The 23,390-nt window shown below is 37.8% G+C and overlaps 1 protein-coding gene across 1 annotated transcript in view; it reads left to right on the top strand.

Annotated features, from left to right (window-relative positions):
* ITPR1 (inositol 1,4,5-trisphosphate receptor type 1) overlaps positions 1-23,390 on the top strand; it is a 309,457-nt gene that overhangs the window by 124,476 nt on the left and 161,591 nt on the right. Inside the window, exons 10-18 of the mRNA XM_058168445.1 lie at positions 2,090-2,185; positions 8,084-8,238; positions 10,495-10,594; positions 13,521-13,681; positions 16,097-16,238; positions 16,337-16,495; positions 17,970-18,142; positions 21,095-21,214; positions 21,975-22,169. Of these exons, the coding sequence (XP_058024428.1) occupies positions 2,090-2,185; positions 8,084-8,238; positions 10,495-10,594; positions 13,521-13,681; positions 16,097-16,238; positions 16,337-16,495; positions 17,970-18,142; positions 21,095-21,214; positions 21,975-22,169 (1,301 nt within the window). The remainder of the gene's footprint in view (positions 1-2,089; positions 2,186-8,083; positions 8,239-10,494; positions 10,595-13,520; positions 13,682-16,096; positions 16,239-16,336; positions 16,496-17,969; positions 18,143-21,094; positions 21,215-21,974; positions 22,170-23,390) is intronic.

Below are 23,390 nucleotides of genomic sequence, written 5' to 3' on the forward strand. Positions count from 1 at the left end.
TCATATAGAATAGATAAGCGAATAGGTTTTGCTCCAGGATGGATTAGGATGCTCCCAATGAATAAAAGGAAATTCAGATTTGAGTTTCGATTGTTTGCTTGGTACTCTTTATTCTACAGCTGGATGTTCACACAGTGTGTTGCTGCTGAGCAATGGAAAATAAAACATTGATGCCTTCCAAAGCAAACAATAGTGCTTCCTATTAATAGAAGTGGTTTTGCTTGAAATTATTTTAATTTCAATAAAATAAAGTAACATACTTGTTTTCATGCAGTTATCTGATTTAAGATCCTACAGAAAAGACCACAACAATTAATCTTCTATGAATGCAGCAATGGTAATTTCAGCTAGTATCACTGTACTCTGTGTTGCAAAGAAATTCACCTTTTTATTATGTACATACTTTCTTTAAGAGGTCCTTGAAAGGCAGCCCACTAGGAACGGTAATTATTGCAAGACAGAGCAACATTTTAGGGTAATACAAATATTCAGGGGAAATGGAAACGGCTGCGATGATGGGACATTTTTAAAAAGGAGGAGACCATTCCACACAAGTAGATCTAGTTTCTAGGACACTATCTATGGCTTTTATTTGTTTAGTAGGAAAAGTTGTTATCAGTTTCAGACAAACTGAATCCTAGGAGTTACAAAAGGAAAGTAATTCAGAGCCTGTTTGTGGTCTTGGGATCATAGATTGTCTACTTCTAATTTAATGCTCTGTAATGTATGGAAACATAGCGCTCAAATAAGAATTATTTCTACTCCATGTGACAGCAACTCTTATCTAATATTAGCAGAGTCTCTTCTTTTCTTTAAAATCAAATCAACCACACAGTAGTTTATCTATCTATCTATCTATCTATCTATCTATCTATCTATCTATCTATCTATCTATCTATCTATCTATCCATCCATCCATCCATACACACACACACACGTATGTACATTCATACATGCACACACACACTGAAAAGTCTCATAAAGGCAACTGTCTTACTTCTAAATAAGAGTATTTGGGATTGCAGCTATAGTCACTAGCTGTTCCAAGCATATATTTCAAAAAAGGTTAACAGTAGTGCATAGAATGGAACACCTCTTTAACAATCCAGTATAAAAGGTGAACTTTGACAAGACAAATGATTTAATAACATTAGCTTGCATATATTTTAGTTTAGTTTTTGTTTCTTTTAAAGATATATTCTTCATTGAGGCATATTTTGAGAAATCACTTTATTAGTCTTTCCAGAAAAATATTATATTGTTATACAATACAAAGGGATATTAAAAAGATCTATAAAGATAATTTTCCCTTGCCTAATATAGAACCTAGAAAAATTTAGAGAACAAATGGAAGCACAGCTGGTCATTTTTCCCCATGTCCATGAATATTATGAGTGTTCATATCAATATATATATTATATCTCTGGAGTCATTCAGTAAACATTTCTGTCCCAAAGGTGCTTTTTCAAAAGGCAACTGGACTTTCTGGTTTTTCTTTTGAAGATGTTTCACTTCTATCCAAGAAGCTTCTTCAGCTCTGACTGGATGGTGGGGAATAGAAGGATTTATACTCCTTGCAGAAAGCTGGTCATTTCCATCCATTTACCATTTACTCACTCAATTCCCACGGCTCTCCAGAGTACATATGAATAATTTCAAGATCTCTCCTTGGTCTGGAGAAAATTTTTAGCAATCTGGATCCAGCATCCAGCTGTCTTTCAGTTGTAATGTTTTCCGCTATTCACAGGGCACCAATTTGCCACTCCTCACTGAAAACAACGGTGCACAACTATTGAATATTCTTGATTTAGAAAGTATACTTTCTCATTTTTCACATATATTTTCCATAGAGAAATATAATATTACAAATAAGTTGAAGTAACCAGTCATTTTTGGATGAGTCCTATTATCCCCTTGGTTTTCCAGCTAATGTTTTATAGCTAATTTAAATAAGATCTTGGTTTGTTATTCCCTTTTCTTTTTCTAAAGTACTATTTTTGGGTGTTTTGTTGACAATCCTATCTGCTTAAGGATAAATGACAAATACTATTCAGAAAGGCAATTCTCAAGAATTATTATTACTTTATAGGTAGTACAACATGATCCTTGCCGTGGTGGTGCAGGCTATTGGAATAGCCTTTTTCGGTTTAAACATCTAGCTACTGGACATTACTTAGCAGCTGAGGTATGTATCACAAGAAATCGTCTTATGAAACTTTTTCCCTAACAACCTGATTTCTTACGTTCCAAGTTACAGATACATTTACCAGGTAACCATCAAGAGTTGCAAATGAAAGATGATGTCTTATTTGGAAAGATCACAGGTCAATACCACTGGCATTTATTTGCAAGAAATTGTGAAAATGTGCTGAAATCTATGCCAATGACTTTTTGTTACTACTGCTTGGATAAACATTCTATTAATAGAAACATCTTTTTAATTGTCACATCTTTCCACTATATGAATGAATTAAGATATTTATGTATCCGATATAATTTTGCTGATAACTGTTTTTGAAATGATCTTGCATGTCTCAGATTTTTTCCCCAAACTTTTTGAGTGTCTGTTTTGATTTTTATGAGTGAATTACATAGCAAGGAGCCTTCTATGTGTGTAATATTTATACAAGAAATATATTTCATTACAGTATTTAGATTTTGGGATGGGAGAAGTCCAGTTGGCTTTTTTTCTCTTTTGACCTGCTTGTGATCTGTTCCATCAGATAAATCCTGACTGTATCGAAGATAACCAGGAATGTCAGTCTTCAGTAAATAAGGGAAGAAAACCCTTAATTAAAAAGTGTTGACCAATGTTCAAATTACTAGGATAACAGGAAGGGAGGCTCTTGATAGAATCTATGTGCTCCATCTCCTGTCCCTGACTTTTGATCTAATTATGGCCTTTGTGTGGCTTTTCAGTTTCTAATGGGAGCCTATAAGGAGACTGCCACAGATGTAACCAGGGGCAAGTCCCTACTGGTTGCCCAGCAATTTGAATGTTTCTCCTGGTATGATATTTACTATGAAGCAGGAGGACAAATCAAGGCTGCAAATGTTGTAGAGGAAAGATTCACCATGGTGTTACAATATTAAGTTTTATGATTAATGGATATTGAAAACTGGGGAATGATAATTGCATACAGATTAACAGAATTGGAAGGGACCTTGTAGGTCATCTAGTCCAACCTCCCACCCGAGTAGGAGACCCTACGCCATCCCTGACAAGTGACAGTCCAATCTCTTCTTGAAAGTTTCCACAACTTCCAAAGACAAGCTGTTCCATTGGTTGATTATTCTCACTGTCAGAAAATGTCTCCTTATTTCTAGGTTGAATCTCTCCCTGATCAGTTTCCATCCAATATTTCTTGTCTGGCTTTCAGCTGCCTTGGAAAATAGCTTGACCCCCTCCTCTCTATGGCAGCCCCTCAAATATTGGAACACTGCTATCATGTCTCCGCTGATCCTTCTCTTCACTAGACTAGCCATGTCCAGTTGCTGTAACTGTTCTTCATATGCTTTAATCTCCAATCCCCTAATCAGCCTGGTTGCTCTTCTCCGCACTTTTTCTAGAGTCTCAACATCTTTTTATAGTGTGGTGACCAAAACTGGATGCAATATTCTAGATGTGATCTTACTAAGACTTTATAGAGTGGTATTAGTACCTCATTTTATCTTGATTGTATCCCTCTCTTATTTTAGACATCTAAATAAGCAAATTTATTTTTATTTTGGCCACCCTAAATTATATCAACTTCTGGGTTTTGACTTGAACAATGTTTTCCTAAATTATATCTTCCTGAATAATAGGGCTTTTAGTTGATGGAGAGATAGGCAGGGCAACATTTTTTTTGTGTGTGTGTGATAAGGTAATAAAGTTTTCCTTACTCAGCAAGAAACAATAATACCACAATTCTTTCTATATTTGGACAAGAATTGCTTGCTTGCTGTCCACTCTGCAAGTAGAATAATTGTGATTCAGCTGGAACTGCATTGACTAGCAATAGGGTTCCAGCTTCAATTCAAGGTGCTACATTATTTATTTATCTCCCATCATCATCATCATCATTATTATAAATAATCCAAGGTGGAAAACATATACAATACTACTTCCTCCTTCTATTTACCTCATAATAATTGAGTTCAGCTGAGAGAGTGTGACTGTCCCAAAATCACCCAGCCAACTTTCATGCCTAAAGTGGGACTAGAACTCACTGTCACCACTATTCCAAATTGGCTTATTTTTATACAGCTTTTAGGACCTGATTTTGGGGGATCTTATGGCTCAGATAGTTTCTGCCTGCCCACTTTATGCTAGTTGATAATATCTACCTGGTGAGAAGTCAAGGGGAAACCACACAGTTCTTTCAAGTGATGTTGAACATGGCAGTTAAGTTCCAAGAGCAATCATTGGCCCTTCAAAAGTTGGATTTCCCTGGTTTAATATTCTAGCAGGGGATGGTTATGTGCTTGAATTTGTAAGAGTTTAGTGATCAGAATATGAATATGAATCTAGTTATTGCTGCTGAGAGTACAGGGGATGCAAGGAAAATATCTGCACAGACTATTGAGATTTAGTACCAGTTTGATCTCTTTTAAGGAGATGGATTATCCATGGGACATAAGCACTTGAAAACCAAATACTATATAAATTTCTCAACTTAGGTACTATTTCATACACTAGGTGTATGAAAGACCTAGTATATTTCAGATAATAATGTCCAATTGGAACATTGGGGTGTTGAGCAGAAAGATGGTATTTCAATATTAATTCAGGAGGATCATCTGGAATTTTATAGAAACTGTGGTTTCTCTTTGTGTATACACAACAAATTTCAGATTCTTTGCTATCAGGAAATGTCAAGGCGTACAGAAAGTGTTAGTGGAAAGTAGGAAAATCAAGGGAGAGGTTCTTTGTATGTTTGTTTGTTTGTTTAATTAGTTTTCCTTCACTTTGCAATCCCTTGAAAACTGCCCCAGAGAGGAAGAGTATTGCATTAGAGCACCATCTTTGTTCATGGGAAATAAGATTGGCAGCTCCAGGAAGGTGAATGGAATGCTTGCTGATTATTGTCATGTCATCTATTTGGTTGCTCCAGAAAAGATTGAACAGGCAACCAATGTAGATGAACAAAGAGAAAAAGCTAAAATGGTCAAATTTGCCCACATATTATTTTAATTTGGTTATAGTGACAGAACATAGCCAAATCTAACTATAGCTTTTCAAAAAAACCCACTAAAACAATAAAACAATATCAATAGTATCATATTATACTATGATACTATTAATACTTGGATGGATGATTACCAGGAAAGTCTAGGCCAATGTTGGTGAACCTATGGCACGCGTGCTGGAAGCGGCACACGGAACCATCCCATGAAGAATGTGCGGCCTCGCTGGCTCCTATTCCACCTTCCTGTGATCACATGCGTGCCGGTCAGCTGGCCGTCGTGCGTGCGGGAGTGGTGGAACCCGGAAGAGTGGCATTCCGTCACACATGCGCAGGCCGGCACCCAGCCTTCTGGGTTGACATTGCGCGCATGCACGATTGCCAGCTGTTTGTTGGGCACACTCCCATGCCGGTATCAGGGTGTTTGGGTGCCAGCTCGCGCATGCGTGATGGACCGCCGCTCTTCCAGGTATTGGCACTCCCGCGCGTGCGAAGGCCAGCAGGGCCGCGCATACCTCAAGGGATGGTTTTGCATGCAGGCTGGCACATGGGCATGTCACAGGTTCGCCATCATGGCTCTAGGCTGTTGATTATAATCTAAAGTCAACAAACATCTGTAAAATTGTAATGGCAAACTGCCCTTTTCCCAAGAAAATTATTCTGGGTAGTTACCAGGAGTCAGTTTATATGGTAAGGGAGATTTTACATGTAGAAAAATATCTCAGTACCTTTGAAATGAATAATCAATGACTCACAAAATAAATAAATAAATAATAAAATAAATAAAATCCACAAATGGTCATTTATTGCGCAAAATCTATCCTGGAGAAATATCTTCTGTTAAACTGCCGTTTTTCATTACTTGCTTTTCTCCACCAGAGGGCAAAATTAGAGTAAGATAAATGTAAAAGTATCCTTCAAATTGAGCTATCCTCGTTAGACACATCCGTGCAATTATCTTGACAACAATATGAAAGTGGTTTGCCATTTCCATCTTCATGTTTTTCAACTTTCTGTACTATTTATTCTATGGAGTGTCCAAATGTATAAATAATTCTAAGTGTACACATGTATTTCATGTAATTTTGCTTACTTAAACTCATGGCTGCAAAGGATGATCATTCATTTGAACCATATATCTTCTACCAAGCTCTGTGTTTGACAGGAATGCTGGGAAAAATCCAGCACAGTTAATATATGCACCTGTCTTTTGTTTTGGTGAAGTGCTTCCAGTTTTAACATATCTAATCCATTCATTATGTTTTGTACTAATTGCATTAAATTGCATGAAAATTCATGTGGTTGGTTGAGACTAACATTTTACCCAGACAATTCCGTACTGAAAAATGAAGACGTTCAGGAATAGCTTCTTATGACATATGGAGGACACACTTTATATTATCTTATGACATATGGAGGATCTACTTGTACTTAGTCATATTTTCTATGTACTACAATAGAACATTCTTCAGACATCATCATAGAAGTGAAAAAAACTGTTTCGTACTGTATTATTGCTGACTGTAACCCAGCTTTCTAACCATTATTGTTTCAGAATGCAATTTTGATACTTTCCTTTGTTTCTTACTCTCTCAAACATCTCTGCTTTCTAATTAAAATGTGATCCTGTGGTTTTATTTTATACTTTGCATTCATAATAATAATGCCACATAAATACTTACCAATAAAATTAATATTAATACCTATTAATGTTTGATCATTATTTAAAAGCTATTAGATGTTTTTTAATTGAAGTATAGATCATGTGATGATTTCTTAATTGTTATACACTTTTTTGTTTATATATATCCCCTGGCTCAGCTGATAAAGGGAGGAGAACTTGTGGCTCAGAGGTTAATACAACTGCCTAATATGCAGGCAGCTCAAGTTCGTATCCAAGTAAGGGTATAGAACTAGTCTCCCTTTATTTCTTTATTTCTTTATCAGCAAAACACAAATTTGGTTATATGTACACACACACACACACACACACACAGAGGGATATTATATATATATATATATATATATATATATATATATATATATATATATGTATGTATATTATAGTGCTATAAACACTATAAAAATTGCTATGGTTTGTTGTACATGTTATAAGCAAGCTAGAGTAAGTTTTATAGACATGTGAGCTTGACACTTTTTGTCAGATTTCAGTTTGTTTAACTTTTTAGCACTTTTTGCTTTGAAATTATAAAAGCTGATTAATGATTTTAAGGGTCATTAAAGTTGGAGAAGAAATAAAGGAAGCTAGGAGTAAGCTTGGTAATCATAAACTACATTCATCCATTAAAATATTACCAGATCATGCCATAAGCTAAGTTACAGTCTGTAAGTGAACAATAGCATAATTTATTTTATTCTTCTGAAACAAGCCATGCTTTATTCACTGATGGCATTTATCCCATGAAGTCAAATAGAAACAAAATCTATTTTGCTTTAGCACAATATATGAACCTATTCAAGATTTAGAAGCAATTGAGCTTGATGGTAGCTTTTGTACAAGATTGAGTAAATCCTGAGAGCTAATGATACAGAGTTGAAAGGGACCTTGTAGGTCATCTAGTCCAATCTCCCCACCCAAGCAGACCCTACAGCATTTTTGACAGGTGGCAGTCCAGTCTCTTCTTGAAAGCTTCCAGAAGTTCCACAACTTCTGAAGGCAACCTCTGTTCCATTGGTTGATTGCTCTCACTATCAGAAAATTTCTCCTTATTTCCAGGTTAAATCTCACCTTGTTCAGTTTCCATCCATTATTCCTTGATATGTAGCATGATATGTTTTCTATGTCTACACCTGAATTGGAAGAGTGAATTCCAAGACTGAATTTCTGCCTAGCACTTCACCATTGTATCAGAAAAATCTTTGCAATTTTGTCTGATTTGAAATTCTCTACACAGCTGGATCCTGACCAAGACATAGACAGAAGGGGACTCCATAATACTTCAGAGAAGATGGCATACTCTTTAGTCTCTGTGCCTGAAGGAAATGACATTTCTTCCATCTTTGAGCTTGATCCCACCACACTGCGAGGAGGAGACAGCTTAGTCCCAAGGTATGATGCTAAGAATAATGAAGAAATGTGTGTGTTTGTAACTGAGGTGATTTACCTAGGCAGATCATTGTAGAGAACAGCATTTTAGTAGAAATAAATTGAATAAATTTCAACTCAAGGTTCTCTTTATATGATTATTTTTTAAAAGATTGTAAACCACTCTGTTCATTCCAGCTTGTTGTTGCAAAGTCATGTCCGGCCCATCGTGACCCCATGGACAAAATTCCTCCAGGTCTTCCTGTCTTCTACTATCCTCTGGAGTCCATTTAAGCTCACGCCTACTGCTTCAGTGATTCCATCCAGCCACCTCATTCTCTGTCGTCCCTTTCTTCTTTTGCCCTCAATCTTTCCCAGCATTAGGCTCTTCACCAGTGAGTCCTTCCTTCTCATTAGGTGGCCAAAGTATTTCAGTTTCATCTTCAGGATCTGGCCTTCTAAAGAGCAATCAGGGTTGATCTCCTCTAGGATTGACCGGTTTGATTGCCTTGCAGTCCAAGGGGCTTGCAGGAGTCTTCTCCAGCACCAAAGTTCAAAGGCCTGAATTCTTTGGCGCTCAATCTTTCTTATGGCCCAAATTTCACATTTTTACATTTCACATCGTTCATCATTTTCACATCATTCCAGCTTAATATATAGCTATGATGGCGAACCTATGGCACATGCCAGAGGTGGCACGCAGAGCCCTCTCTGTGAGCACACATGGTGTTGCCAGCTGCTCTTCTGGTTTCTGGCACATATGCGCGCTAGTCAGCTGGTCTTCGCGAGTGCCAGAGCACCAAAAATGGCCTGAAAAATGGCCAAAAAAGGCCTTTTTCCAGGCCATTTCTGGGCCTTTTTCCAGGCCATATTTGAGCCGTTTTTGGCCCTAAAATGGCCCTGATAATGGCTTGAAAAATGGCCCCAAAACAGCTTGAAAACAGCCCAAAAATGCCCAAAAAACAGGCATGCACAGGCCGGCCAGCTGGTCTTTGGGTTTCCGGTGCTCCAGTGCGCGCACATGCATGTGCATACAAACACGTTCCGGTTTGGGAACTCTGTGCCGAAAAGGTTCGCCATCACTGGTATATAGAAGAAAGAAACATCAAACATTATAACAACGAGATAATAATAAATTAGCCACATCTGGTCTTCAAAGGAATGCTTGATCCTATAGTTTTAGGCCTTGCAATATGCAAGAAAAGTCAATGCCAAATGTACCTGCAGGGAAAAAGTGTTCCAAAGCACAAAGGCTACCACTGAATAGGACTGCCAACTGGTCCATATTCCATGAACTTTGGGAAGGTTTGAGACCTTCATTACGCCCTCTCTCTATTAATAGGGCCTTACCTGATGCATCTTGATGCTATGTTGTAAATATTAAATAACAGAATTCTGTGGGACAGATGAAGAACAGAGACCTGACCCTACTTTGTGTTTGACATCATCCAACGAGAAATCGTTTAGTAATTTCAGCAGGAAAGGAATTGCAGTTGGGCCAAAGCAATTTATTGCAAAATTCCTCTGTTCCCAGGTATTCCTGAGGAATTGTTTCCCTACCAGAAATATATGTAGATTTTGGTCACAAAAGTGCATTAAGAGTTCTGAATCTAGTCTGATTCTTAATAAATAAACAAGTGACATCTGGGCAAGTGGTCTGAATTATTTAGAAAAAAATTGGGATGTTAAACTAGTTTTATTTCAAACTGTTTCAAGTGCTACATTTCATTGGCATGAAATGGAATATTCTGAACAGTTTCTAACAGCTAATGTTTGAAACAGCTCTTTCTAAGCTCAAAGTACTTCATTTCATGCTTGAATCAGCGGTTTAGTACTTAAAACGGCGTTTTATGAAATTTTGTGTTCAGAGCAGGTAGAAATGAAACATTTTCCATAATCCATTAATTCCATGGTATGAACTGGGCATTTGAATGGGCCCTTAAAAAGCAGAGTGATGCGTAAAAAGTAGAAGCAAGGTGTTCCAGAAGCAAATTTAAATCTACAACTTTATCAACGATTTCAGATTTAGGCAGATGCTGGCAATGTTATCTGGGACAGATATTCTAGCTTAAAAAAACAATTTTTATTTACTCTTCAAAGAAGCATTTTAGTGCAAAATGCCTGGTTGTTTCAATTCAGCTTCATTCACTACCATGCCATAAAAATTGATTGTTTGAAAAGTTAATTTTATTTATTTTGTTTTTCACGAACATCTTGAGAAATTATTACAGATTTGTGCATCTGGAATGTCTTTAATGTAAATGTATCTGGTCCTTTCAGGAACTCTTACGTCAGGCTTAGACATCTATGTACAAATACCTGGGTTCACAGCACAAATATCCCGATTGATAAAGAAGAAGAAAAACCTGTGATGCTTAAAGTAAGTCCTGCAAGGAACTCAGTTCATGAAACTGTTTAGAGAACAAAATTAGCAAGTCTAAGATTATTACATGTTTGACCTACCGATAAAGGAGGATAGAATCAAGATCATGTGAAGTGTTAATACCACTTTATAATGCCTTAGTAAGGCCACACTTGGAATACTGCATCCAGTTTTGGTCACCACAATGTAAAAAAGATGTGGAGACTCTAGAAAGAGTGCAGAGAAGAGCAGCAGAGATCATTAGGGGATTGGAGGCTAAAACATATAAAGAACAGTTGCTGGAGTTGGGTATGTCTAGTTTAATGAAAAGAAGAACTAGGGGAGACATGATAGCAGTGTTCCAATATCTCAGGGGTTGCCACAAAGAACAGGGAGTCAAGCTATTCTCCAAAGCACCTAAAGGCAGGACAAGAAGCAATGGATGGAAACTAATCAAGGAGAGAAGCAACCTAGAACTAAGAAGTAATTTCCTGACAGAACAATTAACCAGTGGAACAATTTGCCTCCAGAAGTTGTGAATTCTTCAACACTGGAAGTTTTGTAAAAAGAGTTTGGACAACCATTTGTCTAGAATGGTGTAGGGTTTCCTACCTGAGCAGGGGGTTGGACTAGAAGACCTCCAAGATCCCTTCCAACTCTGTTATTCTATTCTATTCTATTCTATTCTATTCTATTCTATTCTATTCTATTCTATTCTGTTCTATTCTATTTGTAGCTCAGGGTTGAAATTAAGGGTCCTTGATGCTTTCTCAGCTGGTTGTTTTCTTGCAGATGATTCATCACCCAAACTTAATAACATCATCAGTGCTAGTTTTGATGATGTTACCCAGTTTAGGTAATGAAACATCTGCAAGAAAACAACCAAGCTCAGAGATCACCAAAGACCCATCAAATTTGACCTAGTACATCATTTATAAAGTTGTAATAATGTTTAATTGAGAAGCTTGGGATAGTGCATAGGCATCAAGTTAGAAATCAGGAGAATATGAGTTCTAGTCTTGCGTTAGGCACTGAGCCAGTTTGGGCCAGACACTTTCTCTGAGCCCTTTCTCTGAGCCCTGAGTGAAGTGGCAAATCACTTCGAAAACTGTTGTGCAGAGAAGTACATGAACTTGCCTATGTTGATATTGCTAGATACAAGTCTGATTGAAGACGTGAAAAAGTTTATGTATTGCATGTTCAGTATAGTTACAATTTACAATTAAGCACAATAGAGTAAATTAGTTAAATAAAGCACTTCTATCCAGCCTCACTCATTACTGGGACAAAAGAATAACTTGCTTTAAGTGCATATGTTTGTAGGAAGAAAAGAAACATTGTTCAAAAGGCTTTTGGATCATGGTACTTGCTCCCAATGTCTTTTGTATCCCATAAATGATGCACGCTGGATTACTAATTCATTTTAAAGATTTTTAGGGCTACCCAACTAAAACTGTGTAACTCTAGACAGTATATTGATAGTAACAAACCTTATATCAAAAAAGAAAAAAAGTAACAGTGAACAATACAGTACATACAGTAAGTATAAATTGCTGACAAATCATATAATTAAAGAACTACAAAGTGACTCCCACTCCTTGGGCCCCAATGCCTGGGAGAAGAGTCAGGTCTTAAGGACATTCCTAAAAGTAAGAAGTGCTGGGGGTGTCTCACACATGGCAGGGGGGAGATCATTCCAGAGAATAGGTACAACTGCAGAAAAGGCACACTTCCTTGGTCCCATACAATGACTAAGATGTAAAAGAAGGAACCTAGATCATACTCTCCCCATGGAAGCATGTAGGGCTCACATGTGTTCTTATGAAAATGTGATCCCTCAAATAGCCCAGTCATATGCTACGTAAGGCTTTTGAGGTAATAATCAACACCCTGAATTGCATGTGGAAGCCTATTGGGAGTCAGTACCAGGTATTACAAGAACATAATGAGATGAATAGAATAGAATAGAATAGAATAGAATAGAATAGAATAGAATAGAATAGAATAGAATAGAATAGAAGAGTTGGAAGGGACCTTGGAGATCTTCTAGTCCAACCCACTGCTTAGGCAGGAAACCCTACACCAGTTCAGACAAATGGTTATCCAACATCTTCTTTAAAACTTCCAGTGTTGGAGCATTCACAACTTCTGGTGGCTAGTTGTTCCACGGATTAATTATTCTAACTGTCAGGAAATTTCTCCTTAGTTCTAAGTTGCTTCTTTCCTTGATTAGTTTCCACCCATTGCTTCTTGTCCTACCCTCAGTTCAGTGGTGGGATTCAGTCAGTTCGCACCACTTCAGGAGAACCGGTTGTTAACTTTCTGAACAGTTTGGCAAACTGGTTGTTGGAAGAAATCATTAGGGCAGAGAACCGGTTGTTAAATTACCTCAATCCCACCACTGTATGTACCCATAATTATCTGTGTTGCTGCATTCAGGATAAATTGAAGCTTCTGGATAGCTTTCAAAGTAGTTCCATGTAGAACTTGTTGTAACAGTCCAATCGGGAGGTGAACAGTCCAATGAAACAGTCCAATTGGGAGTGGCCATACTTGTACCGATCCTGTACCGATTATACAGACCCTGTGCTGACTGCTCGCTTTTTGTACTGACTTGGTAAACTTTCCCCTTATTGTAACAGCCTTAAACCTATTATTTTTGTATTTTTTGTAGTGTTACGATTTCTGCTAATGAGAAAGAGAGGGACTCTTTTTCCGTAAACCCGGATTTATGAATGTAATGCATACTGGCATAATTCTCCTAAATAAATAATTGAAATACTTAAAGATATGGGTTTCATGTATATCTTACAAAAAAAAGAAATTGAATTGTGCACCATAGTGTTTCCTGTTAAATGTTAACCACTATTTCTCTAATGCATTCCTTACCACCATTTCTTTTGTTCTTAAGTACTAAAATTACTTTTTTTATATATAAAAAAAGATTGGCACCTCTCCTGTAAAAGAGGACAAAGAAGCTTTTGCCGTGGTACCAGTTTCTCCTGCCGAAGTTCGAGATTTGGACTTTGCAAACGATGCAAGCAAAGTATTGGGCTCCATTGCTGGCAAACTGGAGAAAGGAACAGTAACTCAGAATGAAAGGAGGTAAGAGGGTCATAATCTGTTTTTTTAAAAAATAGAGAATTGCCATTCAAAAAATATAGTTTTTATATCCATTTTTGCAGCATCAATATGAAATACTGCAATACCTCCAGAAGTAGTTACAGAGTTCAAAATGAAATAAAAACAAGCACTTTCAAAAGGCTTTTGGATCATGGTACTTGCTCCCAATGTCTTTTGTATCCCATAAATGATGCACGCTGGATTACTAATTCATTTTAAAGATTTTTAGGGCTACCCAACTAAAACTGTGTAACTCTAGACAGTATATTGATAGTAACAAACCTTATATCAAAAAAGAAAAAAAGTAACAGTGAACAATACAGTACATACAGTAAGTATAAATTGCTGACAAATCATATAATTAAAGAACTACAAAGTGACTCCCACTCCTTGGGCCCCAATGCCTGGGAGAAGAGTCAGGTCTTAAGGACATTCCTAAAAGTAAGAAGTGCTGGGGGTGTCTCACACATGGCAGGGGGGAGATCATTCCAGAGAATAGGTACAACTGCAGAAAAGGCACACTTCCTTGGTCCCATACAATGACTAAGATGTAAAAGAAGGAACCTAGATCATACTCTCCCCATGGAAGCATGTAGGGCTCACATGTGTTCTTATGAAAATGTGATCCCTCAAATAGCCCAGTCATATGCTACGTAAGGCTTTTGAGGTAATAATCAACACCCTGAATTGCATGTGGAAGCCTATTGGGAGTCAGTACCAGGTATTACAAGAACATAATGAGATGAATAGAATAGAATAGAATAGAATAGAATAGAATAGAATAGAATAGAATAGAATAGAATAGAATAGAATAGAAGAGTTGGAAGGGACCTTGGAGATCTTCTAGTCCAACCCACTGCTTAGGCAGGAAACCCTACACCAGTTCAGACAAATGGTTATCCAACATCTTCTTTAAAACTTCCAGTGTTGGAGCATTCACAACTTCTGGTGGCTAGTTGTTCCACGGATTAATTATTCTAACTGTCAGGAAATTTCTCCTTAGTTCTAAGTTGCTTCTTTCCTTGATTAGTTTCCACCCATTGCTTCTTGTCCTACCCTCAGTTCAGTGGTGGGATTCAGTCAGTTCGCACCACTTCAGGAGAACCGGTTGTTAACTTTCTGAACAGTTTGGCAAACTGGTTGTTGGAAGAAATCATTAGGGCAGAGAACCGGTTGTTAAATTACCTCAATCCCACCACTGTATGTACCCATAATTATCTGTGTTGCTGCATTCAGGATAAATTGAAGCTTCTGGATAGCTTTCAAAGTAGTTCCATGTAGAACTTGTTGTAACAGTCCAATCGGGAGGTGAACAGTCCAATGAAACAGTCCAATTGGGAGTGGCCATACTTGTACCGATCCTGTACCGATTATACAGACCCTGTGCTGACTGCTCGCTTTTTGTACTGACTTGGTAAACTTTCCCCTTATTGTAACAGCCTTAAACCTATTATTTTTGTATTTTTTGTAGTGTTACGATTTCTGCTAATGAGAAAGAGAGGGACTCTTTTTCCGTAAACCCGGATTTATGAATGTAATGCATACTGGCATAATTCTCCTAAATAAATAATTGAAATACTTAAAGATATGGGTTTCATGTATATCTTACAAAAAAAAGAAATTGAATTGTGCACCATAGTGTTTCCTGTTAAATGTTAACCACTATTTCTCTAATGCATTCCTTACCACCATTTCTTTTGTTCTTAAGTACTAAAATTACTTTTTTTATATATAAAAAAAGATTGGCACCTCTCCTGTAAAAGAGGACAAAGAAGCTTTTGCCGTGGTACCAGTTTCTCCTGCCGAAGTTCGAGATTTGGACTTTGCAAACGATGCAAGCAAAGTATTGGGCTCCATTGCTGGCAAACTGGAGAAAGGAACAGTAACTCAGAATGAAAGGAGGTAAGAGGGTCATAATCTGTTTTTTTAAAAAATAGAGAATTGCCATTCAAAAAATATAGTTTTTATATCCATTTTTGCAGCATCAATATGAAATACTGCAATACCTCCAGAAGTAGTTACAGAGTTCAAAATGAAATAAAAACAAGCACTTTCAAAATAGCTAAAACTGTATCAGATGATTCAGTCTTACAGAATCTCCATGTTTGTATTAGTAATTTTGTGAGAGCATGACAAGACCACAACCAGATTGAAAATCCTACATTAGTTTAGGCAATAGAAAATATTGCTAAATTCATCTTGGGTTTGCGCTTCTGAATTTTTTTTTAAGAATTTAAAGAAATTTTGATATTGGTTTTGGATTAAATATTCTTAATACAGTATGCACCTATCTTCTTAACTGAATAGAGTTACAGAATACATTACTGTGTGTGGATATGCTGGAATTTAATTTTGTACTAAGAACTATATTTTCTTTAAAAATATATATATCTCTAGGTCTGTTACAAAGTTGCTGGAAGATTTGGTATATTTTGTTACTGGTGGAACAAATTCTGGTCAAGATGTACTTGAAGTCATGTTCTCAAAGCCAAACCGAGAACGGCAAAAACTAATGAGAGAGCAAAATATTCTAAAGCAGGTAAAGTACACAACTCCTGTAATTAGTAAGAGCTTATACACATTTCTGATTGTGATGACAGGAAAGGTAATTTCTTCCTTCCTCAAATTATGCTCCAGATTTTCAAGTTATTGCAAGCCCCGTTTACTGACTGTGGAGATGGGCCGATGCTGAGATTGGAGGAACTTGGAGATCAGCGCCATGCTCCGTTCAGACATATCTGCCGCCTCTGTTACAGAGTGTTAAGACATTCCCAACAAGACTACAGGAAAAATCAAGTGAGTAAAATTTGAAAGAATTAAAGCTTATCAGGTTGCAGCACCTAGCTAGCCTTAGCTGATCTAAAAAAAATAAACTGTACAGAAATGCTTTTGGATGGACCAAATTACCAGTAGATTGAGAAATTGAACAAACATACTAGAATCCCAAAATCCCCAAAACTTTAACCAAAGACTATCTACTGTTGACCTCACCCCATTCCTAAGAGGTCTGTAAGGGGTGTGCATAAGAGCACCAGCGTGCCTACCGTTCCTGTCCTAATGTTCCCTTTGGTTATATTCAGTTTATATGGTTATTTCATGCTTATACTTATATATATTGTTGTGTTTGACAAAATAAATAAATAAAATAGAAGGTGGCCATGGCAAGCCACTTCTATGTTTTTTGACAAGAATCATTGTCACCGACTTGGAAGGGACTATTTTTAGGCCACTAAATCTAAGCACCTGCTCTATGCAGAACTCCAAATGAAAGCATCCTTAAGAGATTGCTTGCCTCCTCTTTAACTCATCTAACAAAGATGAGCCCAGTGCCTTTCTTGGTCTGTGTTTGTGACACAGAATGCTCTTACTGTTAGGAAGAATAGTTCTTACTTATCACAACATATCTTTCTGCTAACTTGACCATGATTTGCATTTTACAATCTGGAATGAGAGAAAACATGTTGGATAACCATTTATCTGAAGTGGTGTAGGGTTTCCTACCTAAGCAAGGCGTTGGACTAAAAGACCTCCAAGGTCGCTTCCAACTCTGTTATTCTATACCTTTTACTGTGTGATATCCTTCCATGTATGAAGAATGCTGTGGTATCCTCCCTCAGCATCTTTATTGAAGTTAAATACTCCTAACTTCTTCAATCTCTTTTATTCCCAATGCTTTGGTATGTACCTGTTATTTCTCTAAGCTGTTCTTAAATTCCTGGGATTGGATGCAGTACTTTATGTAGATTCTGAGTAGAGATACTGCCATGATTTGGAAATTATACTTCTGCTGTTCTCAGCTATGTCATGCTGCTTGCTTGTTTTCTGTTTGGGTCCAAAAAGTTCACAGGACCTTTTTCACAAGAACTAAGTAATGCTAGTATATATCATGCCAGATATATCCCATCCTATACCCACATCTGATTTTTATTTTCTAACTAAAGAACTTTTTACTTTGGATTGGATAAATGTGGAATCATTCCATCATTCTGAATGGATCTTCAGCTTGCAAACTTCCATCCATCTGATATTTGGGCCTTCTGTTTAAATGGAAAATAATTGTCAATTGCTTAATGCAAAGTGGATAAACTATGATTTAATTTGAATAGCAACTGGGCCAAAAATCAGGACTGAACATCTGGTTCAGTCTTAGGGATATGCCTGGTTTTTCATTAAGAACAACCAATAACTCCCTTAAGTCTATAAAAATAAATATTATAGTGGAATTAGCATTTGTTTTCTTTCTCCCTCCCCCTTTTTAATACTTTGCCAGGAATATATAGCCAAGCAGTTTGGCTTCATGCAGAAACAAATTGGCTATGATGTCTTAGCAGAAGACACTATAACAGCCTTGCTCCACAACAATCGCAAACTGTTGGAGAAACACATCACAGCTGCTGAGATTGATACCTTTGTAAGCCTTGTAAGAAAAAACCGAGAACCCAGGTAAGTTTTTTAATCAATTTGTCTGCAAACAAATAATAATCTATATATATATATAAAAGTGAAAACCACTCACGCCATAATCACAAAATCTCCAGAAACGTAAATCCTACAAACTTGAAATTTGCCACATATGTTCCTCTTGGCTTCTAGGTGCTCACTAAGAAAGGATTCTTCAAAATGACCATCAGAGCATTAGTATTTCCTATATTATGATTAACACGCCCTGATGCTAAGGAGTTCTGCTCCCCCTCCCCACCTGAAAAGAAATCTGTTCCAAATATAAAATAAAAGCAGAGAAGAGTTTCACTTTCAGTTTTACTTTCACAGCAGCAAGCAGCTTTACTACAGAACAGTTGAGCTAAGCCACGCCCAGCCTCCTTCCTATCTCCTTCTTGCTCACACAGCAAATATTGTTTGAATTTCCAAACACCCCTCAACTTTCTCACACGTTGACAGGATGCTAGCTAGATGAATACCGATGGATGCTGATAGGCAGTGGCAGATTTCCCCCCCTTATTTTCCTCCTCAGTTCAGATAAATCTGTTCCTTCTACTGTAATACCAGTTAAAGGGAAAAGAAGCAAAAAATGCAGAAAAAGATTTACAGATGTGATTAAGAAAACACAAGTAAGGGAAGCTGTACACAAGTATCATCAAACTCAGCCCCAAGTCAGTAGATAGGCTGTAAAAAAGTATACATCTAATAACCCCTATATTAATCAGTCACAAATGAGATCAGTATCTTGGACTAATATGTATTTGTCTGGTTTTAAATATGAACCTCAGACTGATTATTCCAGGGATAGGTTTGTTGATCTTGGACCCCGATTACCCTTTGCCTGGTGCCATGCTCTAAAATGGCAGGATGAGAGTCCCAAGATGTGCTGCAGTGGCGGTAAAGTCCACATCCCTCCCCTTAAGCCCTCCCCTGAACAGCCTTCTCACGCACCAGCATCCAATGGCAAAGCACTTTCTTTCTGCTGTCCAGAAGTACAACGGATGCTTCCAAATAGTGTCTTTTGGAGCCAGAGAGGTGAAGGAGGGAAATTTTATGCCAACATTCAAAGTGGAGTGGCAGGTCTACCACAGGATAAGGAGTATCGTGGCGGGCCTCACCAGCAGCCTTCATTTCTCCAGATATACTTTGTTGGTGATGATGACAATGAGAGGGACATCAGTTGTGAAATCTACCTAGGCGTTAATCTACAACTGGTTAGTCAACTGTAGAAGTTGCTGCGTGAACACAAGTATATTCTGAAATTTAAGGCTACTGTTGATTCTATTCCTAAGGGCCACAAGGACTTCCAAGTGGTGATTAATGCCAATAGGAAGTCTTCTGGAGAGCACTGAGGTCATTTCAATGCCCCCACAACTACAGAAATGGCTGTTCTCATTTTCAGCCAAGATTTTGAGAAGAGAGATATCGTTCTCCACAGCAGAGACAACAGATTGTTACAAATCAGTGAGATGCACTTTGCCTATGACGCTCTCCAATACCCTCTGATATTCTGCCATGGAGAAGTTGGCTGTTAACATCAATATACCTCAGTGCGACCCAAACACCAAGGTCCCTCTCAAGAAGACTGTGGCTGCTGCTGCCTTTTACAGCTACAGAATAATGGAGCATGATGGTGAAGAATGCTACCTACTGCTGTTCCACAACCTTCTCAATCAATTTCTGGTTGATATGTACGTGAAAATTGAGAGTACCTCAAGGTTGGCGCACCAATCATGCTGTTACGCAATCTAACCCTTCCAAAACTGTGCAATGGCACCAGGCTTCAGGTGAAGACTCTGTACAAACACATAATCGAAGCCACAATTTTCACAGGCATCAATCAGGGAGAAACTGTTTTCATACCCTGAATTCTTCTGATCCCATCAGACTACCGCTTTGAGTTCAAACATCTATAATTTCCCATTAAGGTTTGCTACACCATCACCATCAATAAGGCAGAGGGACAGACTTTGAAAGCAGCTGGTGTGCATCTGAGGAGTGACAGTTTCTCCCATGGCCAGTCCTATGTGGCATGCTCCAGAGTCAGTTCACCTGATACCCTGGTCATCCTCCAGCCAAACAGCAAAACCAGAAATGTTGTTTACAGGGAGGTCCTGAGCAATTCATCTGAGGGACAAATTGAAAGTCTATGCTATGCAACTTATTAGCCTGGCTACATAGACAAAACACCCACGGTTGCTGCTGGGATTAAAGGGCTTAAGCCCATCTATTTCATTGTTGTTACATTTCAATAATGTCTTCATCTGTAACAGAAACTTAGTTTACTGTCTCGAACGAAACAATACGGTCACTTTTTAACTACTCGTTAATTTTCAAGCTTTAAATGCCAATTTATCAAGCCCCATCACATAGTTTTGTAGCGAAGCATGGGTATCCAGCTAATAATAATAATAGAGGAGGAATGAACCCTTCAATTGTGGCTCAGATAGCCATACGGCTAATAGCAGTTCAGAGTTTACTGTATATGTTTGCTATTTATTTATGTCTTATTCTGCTGCTGTACTGTGATATCCCTCCTAATAGCCGGACTTCTAATACTTTCTAAGATGTTGAACAGGTTATCCAAATACCTGTTCTTTGCATTCAACCCTTGCGCTTTCACATTTTAATGGAGATCCTCTCTTTTTTAGCTCTATTCTACCTTACATTATTATGGATTAGTATAGTTTATTGAAATAGAATCTGCTGCTATCTGAAAATGGATGCATCTTGATTCTCTGAGAATCTTAGCAATTTTTGAAATTGAAAGATTTTTAAAAGGAGGTGTTAGATGATCAAAACCGGTAAATCAGCTCAAGGGCTTTGTAGTTATGTACTACTGTATGAAGCCACAAATATATTTCTGCAAATCTTTATCATGCTGCTTATAATATAGTTTAGTGGAATCTGAAATATTGTGCCCATTTTATACTCTTTGTTTTCTTCTCTGAATAGATTCTTGGACTATCTTTCTGATCTTTGTGTGTCTATGAACAAGTCTATTCCGGTCACTCAGGAGCTGATTTGTAAAGCTGTATTAAATCCAGCAAATGCTGACATACTTATCGAGACTAAGTAAGTTTAGACATTTTTAAATAGATTTATTCATTTTAGAAAGAGGACAACTATAGCAAAGATGGCAAATAAAATTACTACCAATTTGAGAGAAATGCAAAAATAATAATAATAAGTAGAGTTATTAATAGCAACAGCATGGGTGCTTTCTGGATTCTCCAATCAGTTTATAAGCCTAGACTAGACAATATCTGTTGAAATAGGTTTTAAAGCAATCAATAAGAGCTATTGCTGTAAAATGCATGATTTCTTACTATAGATAGTCCTCAACTTATGACTACATTTGGTACCAGAATTTCCATTGCTAAGCAAGGTAGTGGTTGAATGAATCATGCCTGATAATTTGCCATGGTTGTTGAGAGAATCACTGCCTTTGTTAAATGAATCATGTGGTTGTTAAATGAACCTGGCTTTCCCTGTTGACTTTGCTTATCAAAAGCTGGCTGAGAAGGTTTCAAATGGGGATACTAAAACTCTGGAATGCTGCAACCATCATAAATGCCGGTTGTCAGGCACCTGAATTTTGACCCATGACTGTGGGGATGCTGCAGTGGTTGTAAGTGCAAGAATTGGCTCTAAATCACATTTTTTCAGTGCCGCTGTAACTCCAGTCAGTCATTAAATGAATGGTGATAAGTTGGGGACTACCTTGAAAGGATGTGATGTTACCTCGGGTTTGGAAATCTAATGGGAATCCACTCACTCATCCCTGAAGGTAGAAATACAAATAACTGTTCTTCATTTTTGCACAATTCTTCAGACTGGTCCTGTCTCGTTTTGAGTTTGAGGAGTTATCATCTGGAGAGAACTCCCTGGAGGTTGGTGAGGACGAAGAAGAAGTCTGGTTATTCTGGCGAGACAGCAGCAAAGAGGTCCGCAGTAAGAGTATCAGAGAGCTGGCACAAGATGCCAAAGAAGGACAGAAGGAAGACCGAGATATCCTAAGCTACTACAGGTTAACATGACAAGTAATCCTTGGCTTTAGTAGCATAACCTGAAATGTCTACACTAGAGCTGTTTGTAATTTTATTAAATGGCCTATTCTTATGACTTGAACTCTAATATTCATAGTTAATTTTAAATGGTAGCTATCAAAACATTTTCAATTTGGAATTATTTGGATATAGTACCAAAGGTGCTTTTTCAAGAGGCAGCTGGACTTTCTGATTTTTTTTTTGAAGACGTTTCGCTTCTCATCCAAGAAGCTTCTTCAGTTCTGAGCTGAAGAAGGTCCAGCTGCCACTTGAAAAAGCACCTTTGGGACAAACCATGACCTGGATGACTATGAATCTCCATAGATATTTGGATATAGGAAATACCTTGCTGTGATAACAATTTCATAGAGCTCTGACAACAGATTCATAGAATCACTCTGCTTCATACAGTGACCATGTACTGAGTGTGGTTTTATACAGCTGCTTCTGAATTACAAATAGCCAAAAGGATTAGGAAAATCAGCAGTCTCCATGAGAATCCTTCTTTATTTTCTAAAATATAGAACTATTATTTTGTTCTTTATAGGCTGTTCTTTTAGAGGTAAGTAGCATTGGTCAATCTGATACATTTTTCAAAAATATTTGACTATGTGGTAGTGTTATTCAAAACATTCTGTAAGTAGTTTGGATTCCAAGTCTGTGTTTGTGTAATGTAATATACACAGAAAAAGCTAATTTAGTGAGAAATTGCCATCATTATAGCCTCATTTGAATGCTTCACTTTCAAGTTTGATGATTTCCATGTCCTGTGTAAGCATGGAATGTCTAGCAGTTTGAAACTGGATATTGGATGCTAACAATATATGTTTTGTACATGATCCCGTTTATACATATAGATACATAGACCGTGTCGTGCCTCTGCGGCCTCTGACCCGGCGCAGATCCCAACCGGCTCCTTGGTTCTCCGAGGAGCTGAGGGGGATGAAACGCCGGAGAAGACGCCTAGAGAGTTCTTGGAGGTCCAGCCGTTCAGAGGCTGATCGGATACTAGTTAGATCCTATACTAGGACCTACCTAGTGGCACTGAGGGAAGCGAGGCGTTGCTACGCCTCCTCCCTCATTGCGTCGGCAGATAACCGCCCAGCTGCCCTGTTTCGGGTGACCCACTCCCTCCTTCATCAGGGGGAGCGGGATGACCCATTGCAGGGACGTGCTGAGGAGTTTAACGGTTATCTATACGA

The sequence above is a fragment of the Ahaetulla prasina genome, chromosome 2 (assembly GCF_028640845.1).
Source record: "Ahaetulla prasina isolate Xishuangbanna chromosome 2, ASM2864084v1, whole genome shotgun sequence".
Taxonomy (NCBI): Eukaryota; Metazoa; Chordata; class Lepidosauria; order Squamata; family Colubridae; genus Ahaetulla; species Ahaetulla prasina.